General features: G+C 37.5%; 1 protein-coding gene across 1 annotated transcript; it reads left to right on the top strand.

Annotated features, from left to right (window-relative positions):
- Window positions 1-17,350: 17,350 nt before the first annotated feature.
- Window positions 17,351-19,873, top strand: LOC116015044 (small ubiquitin-related modifier 2-like). Its single transcript, XM_031255031.1, has 4 exons — window positions 17,351-17,566; window positions 17,770-17,820; window positions 17,906-18,055; window positions 19,704-19,873. Exons 2-4 carry the CDS (start codon window positions 17,773-17,775, stop codon window positions 19,773-19,775), a joined length of 270 nt encoding a protein of 89 aa, XP_031110891.1. The 5' UTR covers window positions 17,351-17,566; window positions 17,770-17,772; the 3' UTR covers window positions 19,776-19,873.
- Window positions 19,874-20,626: the final 753 nt, after the last annotated feature.

The following is a 20,626-nucleotide window of genomic DNA, read 5'->3' as shown; positions in this document are numbered from 1 at the left end:
TACTTCCATTTTTCAACCTTGAGCTAGTCTAAAGGTAGAAGATGAAGTTGACCATATGTTGACCTCTTGACTATGAAATGAGCATGGAATGGTATGAGCTAGTTCTTGCATGTATAGGATAGAATTGTTGATGGATATCAAAATGATGGTTGCATGCATTGAATTCTTATGATTTTTCTTTAGATATGTGCAATATTGTTCATAATCAATATTTAAGATTGGCAAGTGTTTTTCCTTGTGTTGCTTTGGTTACCTATGATATAGGAAAAGATGTCTTCGCCATATGACCTTGCACAACAGATTGCTCAAAGGCTCCAAAGAGGGAAAGCTCCTGCAGATGAAAACAATGCCAGGGACGCTAACACTCGTTACATAGAAGTACCCACCGGAACTCAAATTCTGTTGATGACTGCTACCATGCTAGGTCGGTATAGGCAATTGTTAAACTACCCTATTGTGCAAAGGAGGTATGTGGATTTGAGAGTATTGGAGGATTATGAGTGCAAATATGGACTGGAGAGGTTGATTGCAGAGCCATATTGGAACAACCTGCTAAGCTGGAGATAGGATACTTTTATCCCTCTAGTACATGAGTTTATCGCAAGCTTGAAAGTTGATGGAATAGCTGGAGATCTCTACAGCCCCACCATTAAGTTTAGACTCTTCAACTAGGACTATAACATATCGGCCAACCATTTGGGAGTTCTCCTTGGATTCTACAATGAGGAAGACCAGTCGAAGCACTGGTACAGGAGACTGAGGCATGACTTTGGAGACAGAGATATACCGAGGACATATTGGTCGAAGATTGCAAGACAAGGAGTCGAATGGGAAGGGTCAAGAGTGAGAGTCTCTCAGATTGTAAGGGAGGATTTAAAGGTTTTATAGAAGGTGATCGCTCATTCTTGGGAAGGAAGGCCTGAGACATATGACCGAGTCTCAAAGGCGGAGCTGTTCATGCTTTGGAGTATGGACACCGGGAACTCGGTGAACATGAGCGCGATTTGTAGAAACTTGCTTATTGCACAACAGCAATAGTCAGCCAAGGCAATCTTCATAGGCCCCTTGGTGACAAGGTTGTGCGTCTCCCTTGGCAATCAAATGAAAATGAATTGGTTCGAACATCGGCTTCCAGGAGCGCATATAGTTCCTTTATCTCCCGAGGACGTCGCAAAACTTCATTTGAGACAATTAGTGTGAACTAGGGTAGATGAGGAGATGGCGGATGATCACGCTAACACGCCCATGACATCCCCAGGATTCACTCCTTCTCCGATGTCATTCAACTCCCCGTCTCTTTCGGAAATGTACTCGCCGTTGGATTCTTCAATGTATTCCCCACCACCGAGAGAGCCCGAACCGTCCGTATCTCCACCACAACCTGAAGAGCAAGACCCCAACTCCTCTACCTTCAAAATTCCAAGCTGGTTCACCCCGGTCACTGATTGGAGATCCCTCCAAAATTTCCAATAACAATTGCACTTGGAGCAAATGCAAAAGTTGGATGAAATTTCGCAATTGCACTTGGAGCAAATGCAAAAGTTGGATGAAATTTCGAGAGAGATCTTGGAGCAAATGCAAAAGTTGGATGAAATTTCGAGAGAGATCAAGGAAATCAGGAGAGCATGAAGGAAAGAAGAAACTGAGATCAAGGAAATCAGGAGAGCATGAAGGAAAGAAGAAACTGAAGAAGAGAAAAGACAAATCTTGATGATGATGACTTGTGATCTGTTAACTCTGAATAATTGATTGTGGACAATCTCTTTACTTTTGTTTATATTTTTAGCTATATTTCTGTTTATATTTTATCTTGCACGTTTCGTCTAGCCAAAGACGTTAAACGTGGCGCTTATGGGAGGCAACCCACAAATAAGAAGAAGAAGGGACCACTCCACCAACAACCATGAAAGACCAATCTTGAAAGGTATAATTTCAATTCCTAATTTATTTCTTTACCTTTACTCTATTCGTGTTTAAAGGCCGAACTCATATTGCAAAACTTTTCTAAGGATACAAATTGTAAGTATTTCTTTTATCCTAATTCAATGCCCTGTTTTGGTTCGCTTTATTTTCTATGATCGCAAATGAAGAGCTGCATAAAATTTTTGTGTTGGATGTAGTCTGTTTGCTAAAACTGTTTTAGCCCAGTTCACACTTTTAAGTGTGGAAAAGGGGCGTGTGTAGAACCCTTAAACATATATCATTTTTCCTCCGTTCCTTATGGAAACATCGAGGACGATGTTTACTCTTAAGTGTGGAAAGGGTGTATGCTTCTTGAAACAGTTAATTGATTAAGTGATAAGGTATAGGAACCTAGAGGGTGTGTTATTGCCGATACTATCTAGGAGGGCTCCTAACCTTGTGCCAAGGATTGCATGTCTTAAATATGCTTTGGAAGCTTCACTTTGCACCAATTTGCACATACCGACCCAAATTGAAATTTTTTTTTTGATGAAGTGCTTGCATGCTTTCACCTTGTATTTTATTTGGACCTCAATCAAGGATCTCTCGAAGTGGGAGTGTGAATCCTTTGAGTTTTAGAAAGATAAGAATAGCGAAGCTTGGAAACTGAATTAATCTCAGGAGGACATGGGTCAAAAGGAGAGCCTAAGTGAGCTTTGAGTGAAAACAATCCTTAATCCCTAGAAAAAGGTATGAGGGGTTGATATGGTGAAACGTGAATATAGGCAAAAGGCCATTCCTAGAGATAAAAGTGAGGTGAGCCATCTTGTCTGGATAAGGGGTAACCATTGCACTGACCTTCAAAAAAGCATGGATCTCCATGTGAAGTCGGTTGCCCCGAAGAGATCTTGAAAGATGAGAAAATAGAGAGGAGGTGAGCCACTTCGCTAGGATTCAGGCACCCATTGCACTGACCTTCAAAAAAGCATGGATCTCCATGTGAAGTCGGGTAGCCTGACGACGTTATCTTAGGAAGTGAGAAAATAGAGTGATCGCCTAAGCCATGGCGATGAGCGGTCCATGTCCCTGCCCTCACTTATATAATGTAAAGAGGCTTTGGCGTTAGGTTGGGAATTGGCTAAGGGGTGAACATCGGTCCCACTAGTCGGATCGGCTTGAGGCCCCTAGAAAATACAAGGTGAAAACTCTTTTGTCACTTACATGCTTGAAACGTGTGAACAGAAATCTTCTCATGAAATATCCATCTCTCCAGACCTTGACTTCCTCAGAATATTTCTTACATTTGGTTGGCACGAGTTTAGTAGTCTTGGTAGATAGTGTAGGGGATTTCACCCGCTCAACTCCGAACACCTACACATCACTTGATCGGTTAACCGTGAAAGAAAGAATTATCCTTGGTGCTTACATGATTAGTGCTTAGAAAAGTATGCTTGCTTGAGGACAAGCAAGGTTTAAGTGTGGAAACTTTGATAAGCACCAAGGATAGCACTTATAANGAGAGAGATCAAGGAAATCAGGAGAGCATGAAGGAAAGAAGAAACTGAAGAAGAGAAAAGACAAATCTTGATGATGATGACTTGTGATCTGTTAACTCTGAATAATTGATTGTGGACAATCTCTTTACTTTTGTTTATATTTTTAGCTATATTTCTGTTTATATTTTATCTTGCACGTTTCGTCTAGCCAAAGACGTTAAACGTGGCGCTTATGGGAGGCAACCCACAAATAAGAAGAAGAAGGGACCACTCCACCAACAACCATGAAAGACCAATCTTGAAAGGTATAATTTCAATTCCTAATTTATTTCTTTACCTTTACTCTATTCGTGTTTAAAGGCCGAACTCATATTGCAAAACTTTTCTAAGGATACAAATTGTAAGTATTTCTTTTATCCTAATTCAATGCCCTGTTTTGGTTCGCTTTATTTTCTATGATCGCAAATGAAGAGCTGCATAAAATTTTTGTGTTGGATGTAGTCTGTTTGCTAAAACTGTTTTAGCCCAGTTCACACTTTTAAGTGTGGAAAAGGGGCGTGTGTAGAACCCTTAAACATATATCATTTTTCCTCCGTTCCTTATGGAAACATCGAGGACGATGTTTACTCTTAAGTGTGGAAAGGGTGTATGCTTCTTGAAACAGTTAATTGATTAAGTGATAAGGTATAGGAACCTAGAGGGTGTGTTATTGCCGATACTATCTAGGAGGGCTCCTAACCTTGTGCCAAGGATTGCATGTCTTAAATATGCTTTGGAAGCTTCACTTTGCACCAATTTGCACATACCGACCCAAATTGAAATTTTTTTTTTGATGAAGTGCTTGCATGCTTTCACCTTGTATTTTATTTGGACCTCAATCAAGGATCTCTCGAAGTGGGAGTGTGAATCCTTTGAGTTTTAGAAAGATAAGAATAGCGAAGCTTGGAAACTGAATTAATCTCAGGAGGACATGGGTCAAAAGGAGAGCCTAAGTGAGCTTTGAGTGAAAACAATCCTTAATCCCTAGAAAAAGGTATGAGGGGTTGATATGGTGAAACGTGAATATAGGCAAAAGGCCATTCCTAGAGATAAAAGTGAGGTGAGCCATCTTGTCTGGATAAGGGGTAACCATTGCACTGACCTTCAAAAAAGCATGGATCTCCATGTGAAGTCGGTTGCCCCGAAGAGATCTTGAAAGATGAGAAAATAGAGAGGAGGTGAGCCACTTCGCTAGGATTCAGGCACCCATTGCACTGACCTTCAAAAAAGCATGGATCTCCATGTGAAGTCGGGTAGCCTGACGACGTTATCTTAGGAAGTGAGAAAATAGAGTGATCGCCTAAGCCATGGCGATGAGCGGTCCATGTCCCTGCCCTCACTTATATAATGTAAAGAGGCTTTGGCGTTAGGTTGGGAATTGGCTAAGGGGTGAACATCGGTCCCACTAGTCGGATCGGCTTGAGGCCCCTAGAAAATACAAGGTGAAAACTCTTTTGTCACTTACATGCTTGAAACGTGTGAACAGAAATCTTCTCATGAAATATCCATCTCTCCAGACCTTGACTTCCTCAGAATATTTCTTACATTTGGTTGGCACGAGTTTAGTAGTCTTGGTAGATAGTGTAGGGGATTTCACCCGCTCAACTCCGAACACCTACACATCACTTGATCGGTTAACCGTGAAAGAAAGAATTATCCTTGGTGCTTACATGATTAGTGCTTAGAAAAGTATGCTTGCTTGAGGACAAGCAAGGTTTAAGTGTGGAAACTTTGATAAGCACCAAGGATAGCACTTATAAGGGGTCTCTATTAGATTAAAAGTGCATCGTTTTGACATCCAATTACAACAATTGCATGCATTTCAGCTCAAATGCGATCAATTTCTTCTAACAACATTTCCAGAAAGAGTCTTGAAGTATTTCACAGGTTGGAGAGGGATTTGAAGCTGAAATAGAGCAAAAGACAAACAAGCCGAAATGTAGTAGCGCCCCACGCAGCCTCACACGCGTGTGGCTGGGCGTGGAATTATTCCAGAGAGCCACCACGCCACTCACACGCATGTGAGCAAGCGTGGTCGGGCTAATGGCTATTTTGGGAAATTTGTTCCTTTTCTTTGTCACTTATATAAATCCCTTTTGCCCTAAACCTAAGGAGGAGGTTTTTTAGATCAGAAAATTGATAGAATAGGATAGTTAGATCTAGAGGGTTTTCTCCCTTTTGGGGGAAAATTCCTTCCATTCATAGTTAGAATAGATCAAGGGCAAGAAGGAAGATTGGGATTCAAGATCAAGGTTGTAAGACCCTCTTTTTCAAGAGGTGGTAACCATTCTCTTCAATTTCTAATTCGATACTTGTTTCTTTGAATTTCCTTTTCCTTTTCTTGTTTCTTAGTATGCTAGAGTAGATTAGATAGGGGATTGGTGGCCCCATGGTAGATCTATGTGGATGTTTAATATTATTGTTTTGATTTGTGAATTTCTTGCTTGTTGGATGTTAAACTTGTGTGGATGATGTTCTTTAAGCTTTATGCCTTTTGTGGCCACATTAGGTAGCAAACCCAAAGGAAGTGAGTGTGCGCGCGATAGCGGCCACCCACGAATCTCACTCACCCACATCTCCGCTCTTAGTCCGAAAGGACAAGACCCGAGAGGAGTGGTAGACAAAGTGCTCGATGAAATGCCCCAACCGAATGAGGATGTGGGAGTCCAAAGTGTGACGTCACTTGGTAGTGTGCGATGAACTCCCTAGTCTATTCCACAACTTGTATTCACAAAACCAACCAAAGATAAACCACATAGAAAAGCCTAAAGCCCCAATCTCCTCTTTACTTTTCTTTACTTCACATCACCTTTTACCAACCTTACTCTTTTACCAATGAATCCAACTCCTAGCCATTCTAGTAACTCTTTTCCTTCCACCTCTTAGATGCCATCATACCCATTCGATTCCCATTCGTCATCCTTGAGAGACACGACACTCGGGGAGTCTTGACTCTTCGTTTTACAACTTTACACCTTCACATTCGCACTCACCCCATACAAACCACATCGTCAATATCCATGAGGTTGAGTCGAGCTGACGACAGTAAACTTAGCGCTTCATGGGAGGCACCCCATGTTAGCCTTTACTTTTTGCATTTTATTTTACTGCATTTTTCTTTTTATTTAAGTTCGGAGTAGATTATGGATTTTTCTTTGTTTACAGGGTGTTCTCTGGGGGTTGTTTTGGTGTGAGATATGCTTTCTTTTACCTTTGAGAGAGTAGGGAATGGTTAGAATTGAAGAGGTTAGGTTTTGAAACAGTTTAGAAGTATTTTAGGGTATATTTTGGACTAACTTGTAGGTGAAACCGAACTTGGGCGCAAAAAGAACAGCAGTGCGCAAAGAGGAGCCTGGATCACGGCCAGGCTCACGGCCGTGACCCCGGCCGTGATGCCGAGGCGTCGTTTTTCAGCGGAACAGAGCAAAGCAGGGCTCTGGGTCATGGGCCACATCCCGGCCGTGACCCAGGCCGTGACCACCGCCCAGAATTTCCAGTACGTACAGAGCAAACGAGGGCTCTGGGTCACGGGCTACCTCCCGGCCGTGACCCAGGCCGTGATAGCATGGGCAGAATTCCAGTGCTGTACAACAGTTTAGAGGCCTCTAGGTCACGGGCCACATCAAGGCCGTGTCCCAAGCCGTGATGGCGGTCCTTGCGAAAGCAAAAAAAAAAAAAGAGTAAAAATGAAAAAAAAAATGTTATGTTTTCTAGTTCGTTTTTTCTCGTTCGTGAGGCCTTGTTTGTCCATCAGGGACGATGTCCAGTTTTAGTGTGGGGAGTACTATTTCTGATGAATTTTAGATGATGTTTGCTTGAAGGACTTAACCTGCAGCTGAAGGTATAGTATGCTTTCTTTGTGTTGTGGCTGTGACCACTGTACTTCCTGCTGGTTTGTGGTTTTTTCTGGTGGTACTTGTGCAGCCCAGCTTGTCAAGGATGATTCAAGGTTGAGCTTGTGATAATTTAGTCTCTTGCCAATAGTTGGGTTAACCTCTAACATAAATGTTCCCCATGTGTGTTATGCATTGCTAGTGAAGGCTTATGTGGGATTCCGGTGATATTTGTTCTATCATAGCTTGTCTCAGTGCTCTCATAGTGAAGTCTAGAATTTGCATGCTTTGAAGTGATTTAGGGCATTGTTGTTAGCCCAAGCCTTTAAACCTACCCTGTGTTACATTTATTTTCCCTAGCTGTCCCCTTTGAGCCTTGTTTTTGTTTAATAAGTGCAAAAGCACTTAGCCCCGTTCTTTATGTTGTTTTTCTTGTTAACCCATTATTTGACCCTTAGCCCTAAGCCATATATTTTCCATTCACCCTTAGAGAGAATGTAGCATTTGTTCTTTAATTTAGATGAGATTTATCTTTTTGAGCTTATTCTTGATAGAGTTTTTCCTGTTATCTTTGTTCTAGTGTGGGGGTGTGGTGAAGGAGTTGATTGGTTATTGTGAATTGAAGGAAAGAAATGGTTTGTTGGTTGAAAGAAAAGAAAAGAAATAAAGAGAAAAAAAAAGGAAAAAATTGAAAAGAAAGAAAAAAAAAAGGATGAATTAAAGTACATGTCAGGTTGCTTGAATAAATGTCCTCACCCCCACTAGTTTAGAATACTCTTGTGTTTTGCTCTCTTGATTCATATTTTCCATATCTCCTCTAGGTTTAATTGTGAATAGGTGTGAAATTCTCTCTCATTTGTTTATTTTTCCATATCCTTTCTTTGTTTAGCCACTCACCCTTAGCCCCATTACAAGCCGAATAAAGACCTACTTGATCTTAGCATGCAGTTTTAGAGTTGATCTATGTGAGTATGAGGGCATGTCTATGGGAGTTCATCTTAAACCAAGTCTTGCATAATCTTAACTGAGTACATGTGCATACAGGGTTTAATCTACCTAATTTCGGGTGCCCGGTTATTGGCCTGAGAGTGGAACTCACTTGTGATTCTGAGATGATTCTTGAAGCAGGTTAGGTTGTACAAGTTGGTTGGTGGTGTGTTCGGTTGAGCAGGAAGGTAGTGTGATCAGTTGCAGTGCATGGAGGGTGGATTATCCTAGGTAATTGCTTGAGGACAAGCAAAAGTTCTAGTGTGGGGGAGTTGATATCTGCTATTTTGTACAATTATTCACCCCTTATTCTAGTTGCTTTGAAGGTTATTTTCTGTATCCTAGTGAAATTGGGAATTGTTTGTGTGTTATATTGTCCAAGTGTTGAATTATCTACAAGGAACTACAAAGGAGGAATTTTGGAACATTTTGGACAAGTTTTGGAAGAAAAGGAAATTACCCAGGAAGAATAGGAAACAAGAATAAGACTTGGAAAAGAATTGGAAGTTGCCTCATGGGCCCAAGGCCCAGCTATCTCCTATATATTCTGGGGTTCCCTTACAGAGTTCTGAACCCTAGTTTTAGATTATTTTCCCCTTCTCTTTATATTTCCCTAGCATAGTTTAGATTAGTATATTTAATTTCAAGCTTGGAATCTTGGATTGAAGTTGGATTTGTTCTTTATTAGTTAAGTTTCTCTTCCCTTTTAATTCTTGCAATATTTATGGTTATTTATTCTTGCTTTGTTGTGGTTACTTCCATCATGCGGAAGTAATTCGTTTATGGGTTTGGATTAGGGGTCCATTGTTAATCTTGATGTTCAATTTATGATAATTGCATAAAAGGATTGAATCTTTTACCCAGGGTTTATGTTGAGTTGGGGATTTCTTTCTACTTGTTATTGGTTGATGGCCACAATTAATTGCTAGTCTGGGAGAGGGATTCATTCCAACGAAAGTTGGATGGAGACCTCGAGCCTTACCAATTTCAACCTAATTTTCCTGCTATGAAAGTAGAGGTAATTTTGGGGGCTTACAATGCTTAGGAGCTTAAGGTTATAATTGATGCATCACGACAATGGGGCAATTGCAGCCTAATTCACTTATTGATTACGAAAGTAGCTGAGTTGAATTCTTTTGTGCATTGCCCATAAATCCCTTGGTTAATTATTCTTTCCCTAATCCTGAGTGTGTTAGAACATCAAGGTTACAATCCCCCTAATCTGGCACATACCTTTATCATATAGTTTTCACCTTAATTAATTGCTTTCTTTTATTCCACATCATTCAGTCTCTGTTACTTGGATTCTATAAATTCATATTCATATACTCTAGTGCCTGGTAACTCACACAGTTTCGTGTCATAACACCAATCCTCAGCGGAACGACATTACACCCTTTTTACACTCATCATTTGTGCTCATCACATCCATAAACTTGACTAGAGTCTAGACTCTAGAGTACTAGACAAAGAAATCCAGACTCAGGGTTTCAATTTTCAAATTTCAATTTTAGATTGGTAGACTGTAATATTAATATACAGCAATTATTTCCCAATTCCTAGTCCATCATTATCAGGATTTCTATAAACAGGGCTTCCACTTGACCACCAGTATATGATAACTGATAAAGTTATCAAACTAGGGTTTGTAAATTGTTAAAATTTCAAATCTATTTTATTAAACTAGGGTTTGAAAGAAACATGAAACGAGTCAGTGCTCCCACCAGAATATCACAAATTCACAGAATATCACAAAATCGCTAACAAGTATGCGACGAGTCAGTGCTCCCACCAGAATATCACAGATTCACAGAATATCACAAAATCACTAACAAGTATGCAAGATTGCAAGTAATGCAACGAGTCAGTGCTCCCACCAGAAATCCAGAATATCACATAATCGCTAACAGCCTAACAGATCAAACTATCAAAGTTATTAAACTAGGGTTTGAATACCTACTTCCTTTCTCACAAATACCCCGGAGAACAAGGGCTTCTAGCACAGATATCACCATATGAAACAGCCGAACGGTCTCCAACAGGCACCAGTAGGGCGTCGGGCTTCCACCAGTCGAACTCGAACAGAACCAAGTCACCAACGGCCACCGAGTGGAACTGTGGAAGTCACCAACGGAGAACGAGAGAACTTAGAGTCTCAGACTCTTAGAGAAGTCGAGAACGAGAACAGAGAGGGATCGCGATTCGCGACTGAGGTCTGAGAGAGTGAGAGAAGTCTCAGAGAAATGAGAGAAATTAGAGAGGTCTGAAAACCCTACGATTAGTCGTGATTGCGCAAATGAGGAGTTACGGAAGTCTCAATCCTTATCTAAGGATATATATACTACAACACCAAACAACGTCGTATAATACATAGCATATCTAACCCTAGTTTTGATCGGGTATTCGGACGGTTCGGATGCAATTTTGGACCATCCAACCCGCAGCCACTTAACCGACGTCGTTTCAGACCTTCGGTTCAATTTTTATTGGTCGGGTTCGGCCCGGTTCGGCAGTTGCTATTCGGCCGGCGGTTCGGTCGGGTTCGTCGGTTTTTTCAGGTTTTGCTCAGCCCTAAGTATTACTTAGCATTTCTTTGCTAATATTTCTAACTCTTTTCTAGATATGGAGTAGAACCTGCACGTGAGAGCGCTAGTTTGTAGTTCTATTCCTCCGTTATGTTCTAGCTTAGTGATTTGGTGATGTTTAAACTTTTGGGCCTGCGTGCCTTAGACATTATGATTGCAATAACATCTTTAGATTAAGTTGGATTTGAGGATTTTGAGACTTATGTTTGAATTCGCCTTAGCATCTAGGTTGTGGTTGAACCTGGATGTGGCGTAGGCGTAGCACCCCGCGTTGGTATATATATATATATATGTATATATATACATATATACATATATATATATATATACATACATATATACATATATATATATACATACATATATACATATATATACATACATACATATATACATATATATACATACATACATAGATACATATACATACATACATACATACATACATATATACATATATATATATATATACATATGTATATACATATATATATACATATGTATATACATATATACATATATATACATATATGTATATATCGGGATTTTATACTTTGGATTGTTTTGTGGTCAGCCTTAGCACTTAGTTTTGTTAGTTGCCTAAGTGTTTAATTTTGTTAGTTGTCTAAGTGTGGCGGTAATACCCTCAATAAAATTTTGAAAGGCTTTTGTGTTTTAAATCTTGTCTTAAGATTCACTTAATCGATTGGTGAAATCAGAAAAAAAAATGGGCCATTTTTGGGGGTGTTACAAGGACCTTCTTTCACGACCTCTTACATCTCGTCGCGTAGAGCCGAGAGGTGCGCCTGGAATTGAATTGTGTATGATGCTAGTGTGAACTCTATTTCCAATTAGGTTTGTGCATTGCAATTGATTGATAAAAGTTCATGTTTTCTATGATGATTTGTTTGAAGTCTTGTGAGTGTGGCCAACTCTAGAGATTGTCTAAGGCAATGTGTTGCTAGATTCATTGTAGCTCCCAATCATAGGTGTTTTCTTGCGTTATACTCTGAAAGGCCTAAGTGAGAAATGAGGTGAAGACAACATGTTTGATAAAATACCTGTTTGGTTAATGGTCACCTAAAAAGTGCTTCATGCCAAGAGAATTCTTAGTAGACCGATAGGTGAAAGGTACTAGTAAAACCTCACTTGAATATCATCATTCCAATGTACATAGCCTAAGTCCTAGACACTTGAAGCATCATGCATTAGCTAGCAATTCCATTCCTTAGCGTCTTTACTATTTTCTTTTGAACACTTATTATAAGATTTTCCTACTACAACATGCTCTAATCAAACCTTGCACTTAGTGACATAGTACATGACATGTGTGATCTATATTCCTTGATATAAAAGCCTATTAGCACTTCCAAATTTTCAATCCGCAAGAGAACGATATACTCGTGAGTGATCCCAATTCTTTGACACAAACAAAACATAAAACATTTATCACTCTGATACCACTTGTTGGTCCCGATGAGGGGTGGCGTACAAGTCTAGAGGGGGGTGAATAGACTTGTAGATTTTAAAAGCTTTTTTGAAAGGTTAAAGCAACCGAGTGGTAACATTAGCTTCTCGTGAGTATGGACATCAGAAATTTTATTTAACCCTTTTAAATAGTTTTACGTAATTTTATCTTTATCAAGTTTTAGGTTTTGTTGTAATTATGCAATGTAAGCAATAAATAAATATATATATAGAGAGAGAGAGAGAGAGATTTTTATAGTGTTTCGTCTATAACCAGCCTACTCATACTCTTCTTCTCCTAAAACTCCTAAAGAGGTTTGCACTATTTCCCAGTACAAGTCCCGAACATCCACGCTTTGAACAGAGAGCCAGTCATGAACTCCAATACCAGGTTATTCAACTCTTTGACCGAGTTTACTCCGCCTCTTTCTACTGCTACTAAGTAGAGATTACATAGATTGAAGAAATGAATTTGTCATTCTCCAACTAAGGATCTTAACTTTGATAATCTTAGGGGTGGAAATAGGTCAGGCTAGGCCATGACCGCACACGGCCCCCAATTTTTTTTAAAAATATTTTATATATAGTTCAATATTTTTATACTTGATAAATATTTTTTTAATATATATATATATATATATATATATATATATATATATATATATATATATATATATTGGTCTTAATTGTAGGTGAAAATAAACTTTTTGAAGTAATTGATATTGAAATTTAGATGAATAAATTTTATTTAAATATGCACGAATATGTCACTAATTTTGAATTAAATTTTGAAATGTATTTTTTCTTTGTTGAATTTTATGCATTATATTTAGATAAAAAAAATTATTACTTTTTCACTTTTGTCACAGAATACAATCTATATGGATTTGGATTCAATTACCTTAGTTATAGATATTTTCTAGATCTTTTATACTTGTATCTTTATATTTCATAGTTCTTTTTAGATTATGTTTCTTAATTTTATAAATAGTGAAATCTCTTAAAAATTAAATCTCTTTGTATATTATAGTGAAATCTAAATGTTAAAAAAATCTTTCTTCCCCTATGTTCTTGTCTTTTTATTATTATCTTTGTTTTTTTCGTTTTACTGTATTATATTTAAATTGCAATTTTACTATATTATATTTAATTAGATTGCATCTCGAAACAAAAATAGTGAACGTCCAAATTAAATTATTATACAGGGCCTATATTTTGAATGAAACGGCCTTGTATTTAAGCATAGGCCTGCTATGGAAATTTAAAGCCAGTGCCTAGACTTGGGCCTGTATGTAGGCTTTGTATTTGGCTCAAGCCTGAGCCTACACTTAGTGTGGCCTGGCCTGAAGCTTTTTTAAAAGCCTGTATAATATATCAATCATTATTGTATGGACCATGGTCCATGCAGCTATGTGGACCATATTATCAAATAATGTACATCTAATATAAAAATAATGTATTTTTAGTATATTAAAAATGTACATTCTATTCAGGGGATGTACATTATTTATGTATTGAATGTACATTATATTATATAATATACATTAAGTACACAAATAATGTACATTTAGTATACCAAAATGTACTTTTTGTTATGGTCAACACAATAATTAGCCATAATATATAAGCCTTTTAAAAGGCTTCAAAGTAGGTACTAAATAGGCTTTAGGCCTATTTAAGGCCTATATTTATACCTATAAAAAATTTACAAAAAATTCCTAATACATACGTACCTAATACATACCAAAATTTATGTATCATATTATAAAATTATAATTAATCAATAAACCAAAAAACACACGTCTCGGATATTGACGCCGACCACAAGCAGCCAGTCACATCTCAGATATTGACATTGACGGCAAGAAGCAGTTCGGCAGGAGTACAGGTAGTATAAACGTCTACTAAAGTAAGAACTAAGAAGACCGCACTAACCTCACCGCTTTGCCGTTTCGCAATCGTTGCAAGGTCACACTGCCGTCTAACACCTCGCCATTTCGCAGATCGCCAACTTAAAACCTGCAAGTTCGTTGTTTCGTAGATCACAGATCTCCATTTCGTCGCAAGTGATTAGGATGGAGAATGGCCAAATGGGAATATGGATTAAGTGATGGTCGAATGCCCGAATGGGATGGGCGACTGATTAAGGGCTTGTTTGGTTATCAGCAGTTAGAGTTTAGCGGTAGCGGATTGTGTTAGCGGTTATCAAACAGCGGATTGTATTAGCGGGTTTGACCAGCGGATTGTATTAGCGATTTGTAAAAAGATGTTTGGTAAAATTAACTGTTTAGATTAGCGGTTGACATGTAAAATGACCTAAAAGGACATTCATATTGTTATTATTATTATTATTATTTTCATCATTATTATGTAATAATAAAATAAAGTTTATAATAACAATTACAACAATAATCACAACAACAACAACAACCACAACAACAACAACAACAACAACAACAATAATAAATAATAATAATAATAACAAAAATAAACAAAAAATATATATATAACAAAAAAATAAAAAATAATAAAAAATAAAAATAAAAAAAGAAAGACAAAGGGGAGCCGTGGCTCCCCATTGTAAATGAGATGTGGGATCTCAAAGATCCCACATCGAAAACATTTGAAAGAGGAGCACTTGTATATAAGAGGAGCACTTGAGCCCCTCTTCCAAAAATGAATGCATGCGTTTGAGATTTGAGAAGCCGAGAGGCTCTCATTAATGAAGCCTTAAAGGCTTCTCAGTTCAGTGTTTTTTTTTTTTAATAATTATTAGAAGTAGGGGTGTTTTGTGGAAATATTTAATAATTATTAGAAGTAGGGGTGTTTTGGGGAAATTATATTTTTCCCAAAACGTCAAGCTTAAACACTGCTAATAATTTTTCCCAAAACGCCAAGCTTAAACGCTGCTCTTAGCAGCGTTTGAGTTTCCAGCGGTTTGGAGCAATCCGCTAGCTAACCAAACATTTTTTTCGGCGTTTTGACCAAGCGGATTCGCCAATAACCAAACATGCCCTAAGTGATTAGGGATTTTAGGGTTTAGGTTATGAGTTACCAATATATATATATATATATATATATATATATATGAGTTAATACCACTAGAGGTCCCCCGACTTTGATGGCACCGCCACTTTTAGTCCTCAACTTTTAAATCAATCACTTTTAGTCCTCCGACTTTGATAGCACCGCCTCTTTTAGTTCTTAACTTTTAAATCAACCACTTTTAATCATCTTACTTTTTGTTTCTAGCCACCTATGGTCCTTCCTTTACAATTAGACATCTAATGTCATTTTCTCAAGGGCAATTCAGTTATTTCATAATTAATGTATTAAGTACTATGTTTTCTCATCAGAATAATTGAAGAAACTCTATTCTCCACTCTCCTTTGTTAACACTAAATTTTGGACCAAATGACTGAATTGCCCTTGAGAAAAATGACATTAGATGTCCAATTGTAAAGGAAGGATCTTAGGTGGCTAGAAACAAAAAGGAGTTATTTCCATTTCGGATCCTATTGTTATTGGGGCATTGCCAATTTTAGTCCACTTCATTAATTTTTGTCACATTGCGGCCAATCTTATTTAGTCCTTACCACTTTTAGTCCACCGTTAAAATTTTCGTCAAATGGCCGTCCTAAACAGGGGTATTTTTGGTCTTTTCATGCTTTGGTCATCTCCTTGACCCTTTGCAGTTGTTTTCCTTACACATTTTCATCCAATGAAGAGGTCCAGCGAAAGCCATGTGAGCTACATTACAAAGTCATGGCTTTCGCCGGACCTTTTCATTGGATGAAAATGTGTAAGGAAAACTACTGCAAAGGGTTAAAGAGATAATCAAACCATGGAAAGACCAAAATACCTCTATTTTGGACGGTTATTTGACAAAAATTTAACGGTGGATTAAAAGTGGCAAGGACTAAATAAGACGGGCCGTAATGTGGCAAAAATTAATGAAGTGGACTAAAATTGGCAATGCCCTAATAACAGTAGGACCAAAAATGGAAATGACTCAAACAAAAAGTAAGAGGACTAAAAGTAGTTGATTTAAAAGTTAAGGACTAAAAGTGACAGTGCCATCAAAGTCGGAGGACTAAAAGTGGTTAATTTAAAAGTTGCGGACTAAAAGTGGCGGTGCCATCAAAGTTGGAGGACCTCCACTAGTATTTACTCATATATATATATATATATATATATATATATATATATATATATATAACATGCTAGGCCTGCAAGCTTGTAGGCCAGGCCTTTACATATAGGCTTGAGCCTATTTAAGTAAATATACTTTAAAATAGACCTAGGCCTGGCCTTTTTACTAAACAAGTCAGGCCCTAATCAGGCCCGCAAATTATACTGTATACCATGGTTATGACTGATACTACAATTGTGTTGAACGGATACTGCAATTGTGTTGAACTGATACTATAGTTGTGTTGAAAGGGAACTGCAGTTGCGTGGAACAAAGATCGTTTCATCCGTTCAACACACTGTAGTATCAGTTCAACACAACTGCAGTATCCGCTCAACACAATTGCAGTTCCAGATGGATGAAACGGCATCTGTTCCGCACAACTGTAGTTCCCGTTTAACTCAACTGCAGTATCCGTTCAACACAACTGTAGTATCCATTCAACACAACTGCAGTATCAACCATAGTGCATGGTCCATGGTATAACCACTGAATTAGACCAGGTAGGCCCTATGAAGGGGCCTAACCTATTCCTACCATTAGATAATCTGGATCTTCCCGTTTGAGCAGCACTAAAAAATAAATAAATAAAACTCAGAACAAAAAAATGAATAATAATATTTATTTTTTTATAAACAGCAAAAGTTCACTGTCTTTATAAATGCATGAGACGTGTAGCCCTGAATCCATGAGATAAAGAATTACCTTTTTAATGCTAAAATCTGAGGTTGAACGGCTCATGAACTTGAAAAGTTGAAATGATTTTAATGGCTAAATGTCTGCCCTTTCACTGCTGTACGTACTCTCAACTTTTTTCTCTCTCCTTCATTTTCGTTTTGAAAGTTGAATTCAAACTGCAATTTGCTGTAAAAGAGAGTGAGAGAAAGAGCATATTTGGTGGCTTGCTGTTACTCCTTCCATCCTCAACAAGTTTCACAGGAGACATCAATTTGGTGTTACTATTTCCATTTTCGACAACCTCCACCATAGACATTGAAGAGCAGTAGATCGGTTTGCTGCTAACTTCTTCCATCTTCGACAAGCGCCACCGGAGACGTTGAAGAGGTAAGGAAATATATATATATTTTTACATTGAATGAAAAAATGTTTGCAATTTCGTAGCTTTAAAACATAAGAAACAAACAAGATTTGACTTTCATTATTAGCATTGCGGACCTCCAAAAGTTGTGAAGCAAGCATGAAACTGAAACACCCCCGGTCAGCCCTTTCTCTCTCTCTCTGTTTGATTTGTTTTACTGTAATATTAGGAAATGGGCGGAGACGATGGTATGATTGAGCTGTCCATCTTATTCCATCAGGTCTGTACCTCTTAATATCTGATGATTGTTTATTTAAATTTGCGAGTGATTATAGTATAGTAATTTGGTGAAAATTATATTATAGGATGGTATTAGCAGCATAGTGAGATGTAGGCGTGACAAAATGATGAAAGGTTTACTGGTAGCTTATTGTGACAAAAAGCAGGTGGAGTATGGAGACATTCGGTTCCTGTATGAGGGGAAGCGGCTCCCGGTGAAGAAGACCCCGAATGAGGTATAAATAATATATATATATATATATATATATATATATATATATATATATAGGATCGCGTTAAAGTGCGTACTGGCCGCCCAGGAGAGAATTGCGGACGAATCACAGCGCGCCAAGTGTCTGGAATGTAGTTGCACCTAACGTTATAACATATATATATATATATATATATATATATATATATATATATATATATATATTTTGGTTTAGGTGCGGCCGTGCTCTCCCGTGCGGTCACACACCACTCAATGTTACGAAATACACCACTCAATGTTAAGAAACACACCACACAACATTGTGGTGTGTTTCTTAACATTGAGTAGTGTATTTCGTAACATTGAGTGGTGTGAACCGCACAGCCGCACCTGAACTTGAATATATATATATATATATATATATATATATATATATATATATATATATATATATATGTTTTTATACTACATTAATGTAGGTGCACGTAGTGTTATAACTAGGTATACCCAGGTGCATAAATGTTAACAAGGTAAATTACTTGCACCTGTAAGTAAAAATAGATGCACACTTGCAAGTAAAATGTATTACAAGTGCAAATAAATTGTACAATGAGCATCAATACTAAGTGCACCTAATGTTATAACTATGTGCACATAGGTTGCACCTAGGTGCATGAATGTTAACAAAATAAATTACTTGCACAAATGCAAATAAATTGTATTGCAGATGCAAGTAAAATATATTACAGGTGCAAGTGAATTGTACACTGAGCATCAATACTAAGTGCACCTAATGTTATAACTAGGTGCACCTAGGTTGCACCAGGTACATGAATATTAACAAGGTAAATTACTTGCATTTGTAAGTGAAAATATTTGCGAAAATAGGTGCATGAATACTCGCACTTGTAAGTGAAAATAGGTGCTTTTGTAAGTGAGACTAGATGTACTTATAAGTGAAACTAGATGCACCAAAGTTCCAGTTATTTACGAAAAATGCCACCGCATTATTTTTTTAAAATTGCATCTGATTCGTTGATCTAGACACGTGGACAGTTGTGATTTATCCGCAATTCTCTCCTGAACGACAGTAGGCACGAGAGTGCAACCCTATATATATATATATATGTGTGTGTGTGTGTGTGTGTTATATGAGATCACTTGTTTAGGTAAGATTCTAAGATCAGATCTTGTGCATCCATGTAATAATTTAATGGTCTAGATTGATTTAAGATTCTAAGTTGAAGTGTGTGCGAATGGTGATAAAATGTGTGCGGACGGTGATTAAATGTGTGCAAACGGTGATTAAGTGTGTACGAACGGTGATTAAATGTATGCGAACGGAGTGGGTGTGTCAAACAATCTAGACCATTAAAAATTTTAAATTGATGTACAAGATTTGATCTCAAAATATTTTAATGGTCTAGATTGATTAAAATTCGAAATTGAACTGTGTGCGAACGGTGACTAAATGTGTGCGAATGGAGTGTGTGTCAATCAATCTAGACTATCAAAAATATTATATGGATGCATAAGATCTGATCTCACGATCTTACCTAAACAAGTTATGCCATTGGAACCCTACCCTATATATATATGTGTGTGTGTGTTGGGGGATCATTTATACGAATTCAGAACTCTCTCATTTTCTGTTACTTTAAATTTGTGTATAGATGGGCATGAAAGATGGGGATGAGATCGAAGCATTTATGAATGTTCAGGGAGGAGGCCTGCTCGCCATTTGATGATTGGATTTCAACTTTCAATTTTCAGTCTTCAGAATGCATGTATGTGTTTGTCCACTTCTAATTATCCTATGTAGTAAAATTGGAACTAAGGTAGGTGTAAGAGGAATTAATTTCAAGAATAGTAGTTTGATTATTCACATCTATCAATTTTTATTATCAACTTTTAATTTGATCATAATTGATTTATTAATTATTAACTAGTATTTTTACTCGTGTGGTGCATGAAATGAATTTGTTATAATATATTAAGAATATTTATATCGATATACAATTATATAAATTATAACATCAAATATTATATAGTACAATTGAAGATATGTTTTGAATCGATTATGTTTTTTGATGTTATCCTTGTTTGAATTCCAGCAAATAATTGCTTAATTAATAGCTAATGTGTAGATGTACGCATGCGGTGCTGGAATTTTAGAGATTTTCTATATCATTGTTTAGGATTTTTATAAATTGGGCAGATATGCTCGTTCTCTAATAACTCAGTTATATGAATCAATTGATATTCTAACTCATATGTATGGAAGAACTGGTTCTTTCAGCCCACCCAACGTGACTTTTGTTGATAGTCATGGCATATGCAAGCATCAATGTGAATTATTTATGTTGGAATTTGAAGGGCAATCTCGTATCAAAAAGAGTGAGAGGCATTCGAGGGATAAGAACTTTGGTTCCTTTATGTGTCCCATTAACTATTCTTGCTTCAACAATGTGATATGCCAATCTTGTGATGATGAGTTGCATACCGTTATAAAGACCACGAGAATGGTCTATCTTCTGCAATAACGTAATAGGTGCACCGACCTTTAATTAATGTCAATGAATGATTAAGGAAATCA

This window comes from Ipomoea triloba, chromosome 4, assembly GCF_003576645.1.
Source record: "Ipomoea triloba cultivar NCNSP0323 chromosome 4, ASM357664v1".
In the NCBI taxonomy this organism is placed as follows: domain Eukaryota; kingdom Viridiplantae; phylum Streptophyta; class Magnoliopsida; order Solanales; family Convolvulaceae; genus Ipomoea; species Ipomoea triloba.
This window is presented reverse-complemented; position numbering and strand designations above follow the sequence as displayed.

What these genes read in the sequence shown, in the direction of transcription:
- LOC116015044 (XM_031255031.1), top strand. Translation starts at nt 17,773, where the DNA reads ATGGGCGGAGACGATGGTATGATTGAGCTGTCCATCTTATTCCATCAG. An exon ending in TGTCCATCTTATTCCATCAG is followed by an intron (nt 17,821 to 17,905) that starts GTCTGTACCTCT and finishes ATTATATTATAG; the next exon opens with GATGGTATTAGCAGCATAGT. An exon ending in TGAAGAAGACCCCGAATGAG is followed by an intron (nt 18,056 to 19,703) that starts GTATAAATAATA and finishes ATTTGTGTATAG; the next exon opens with ATGGGCATGAAAGATGGGGA.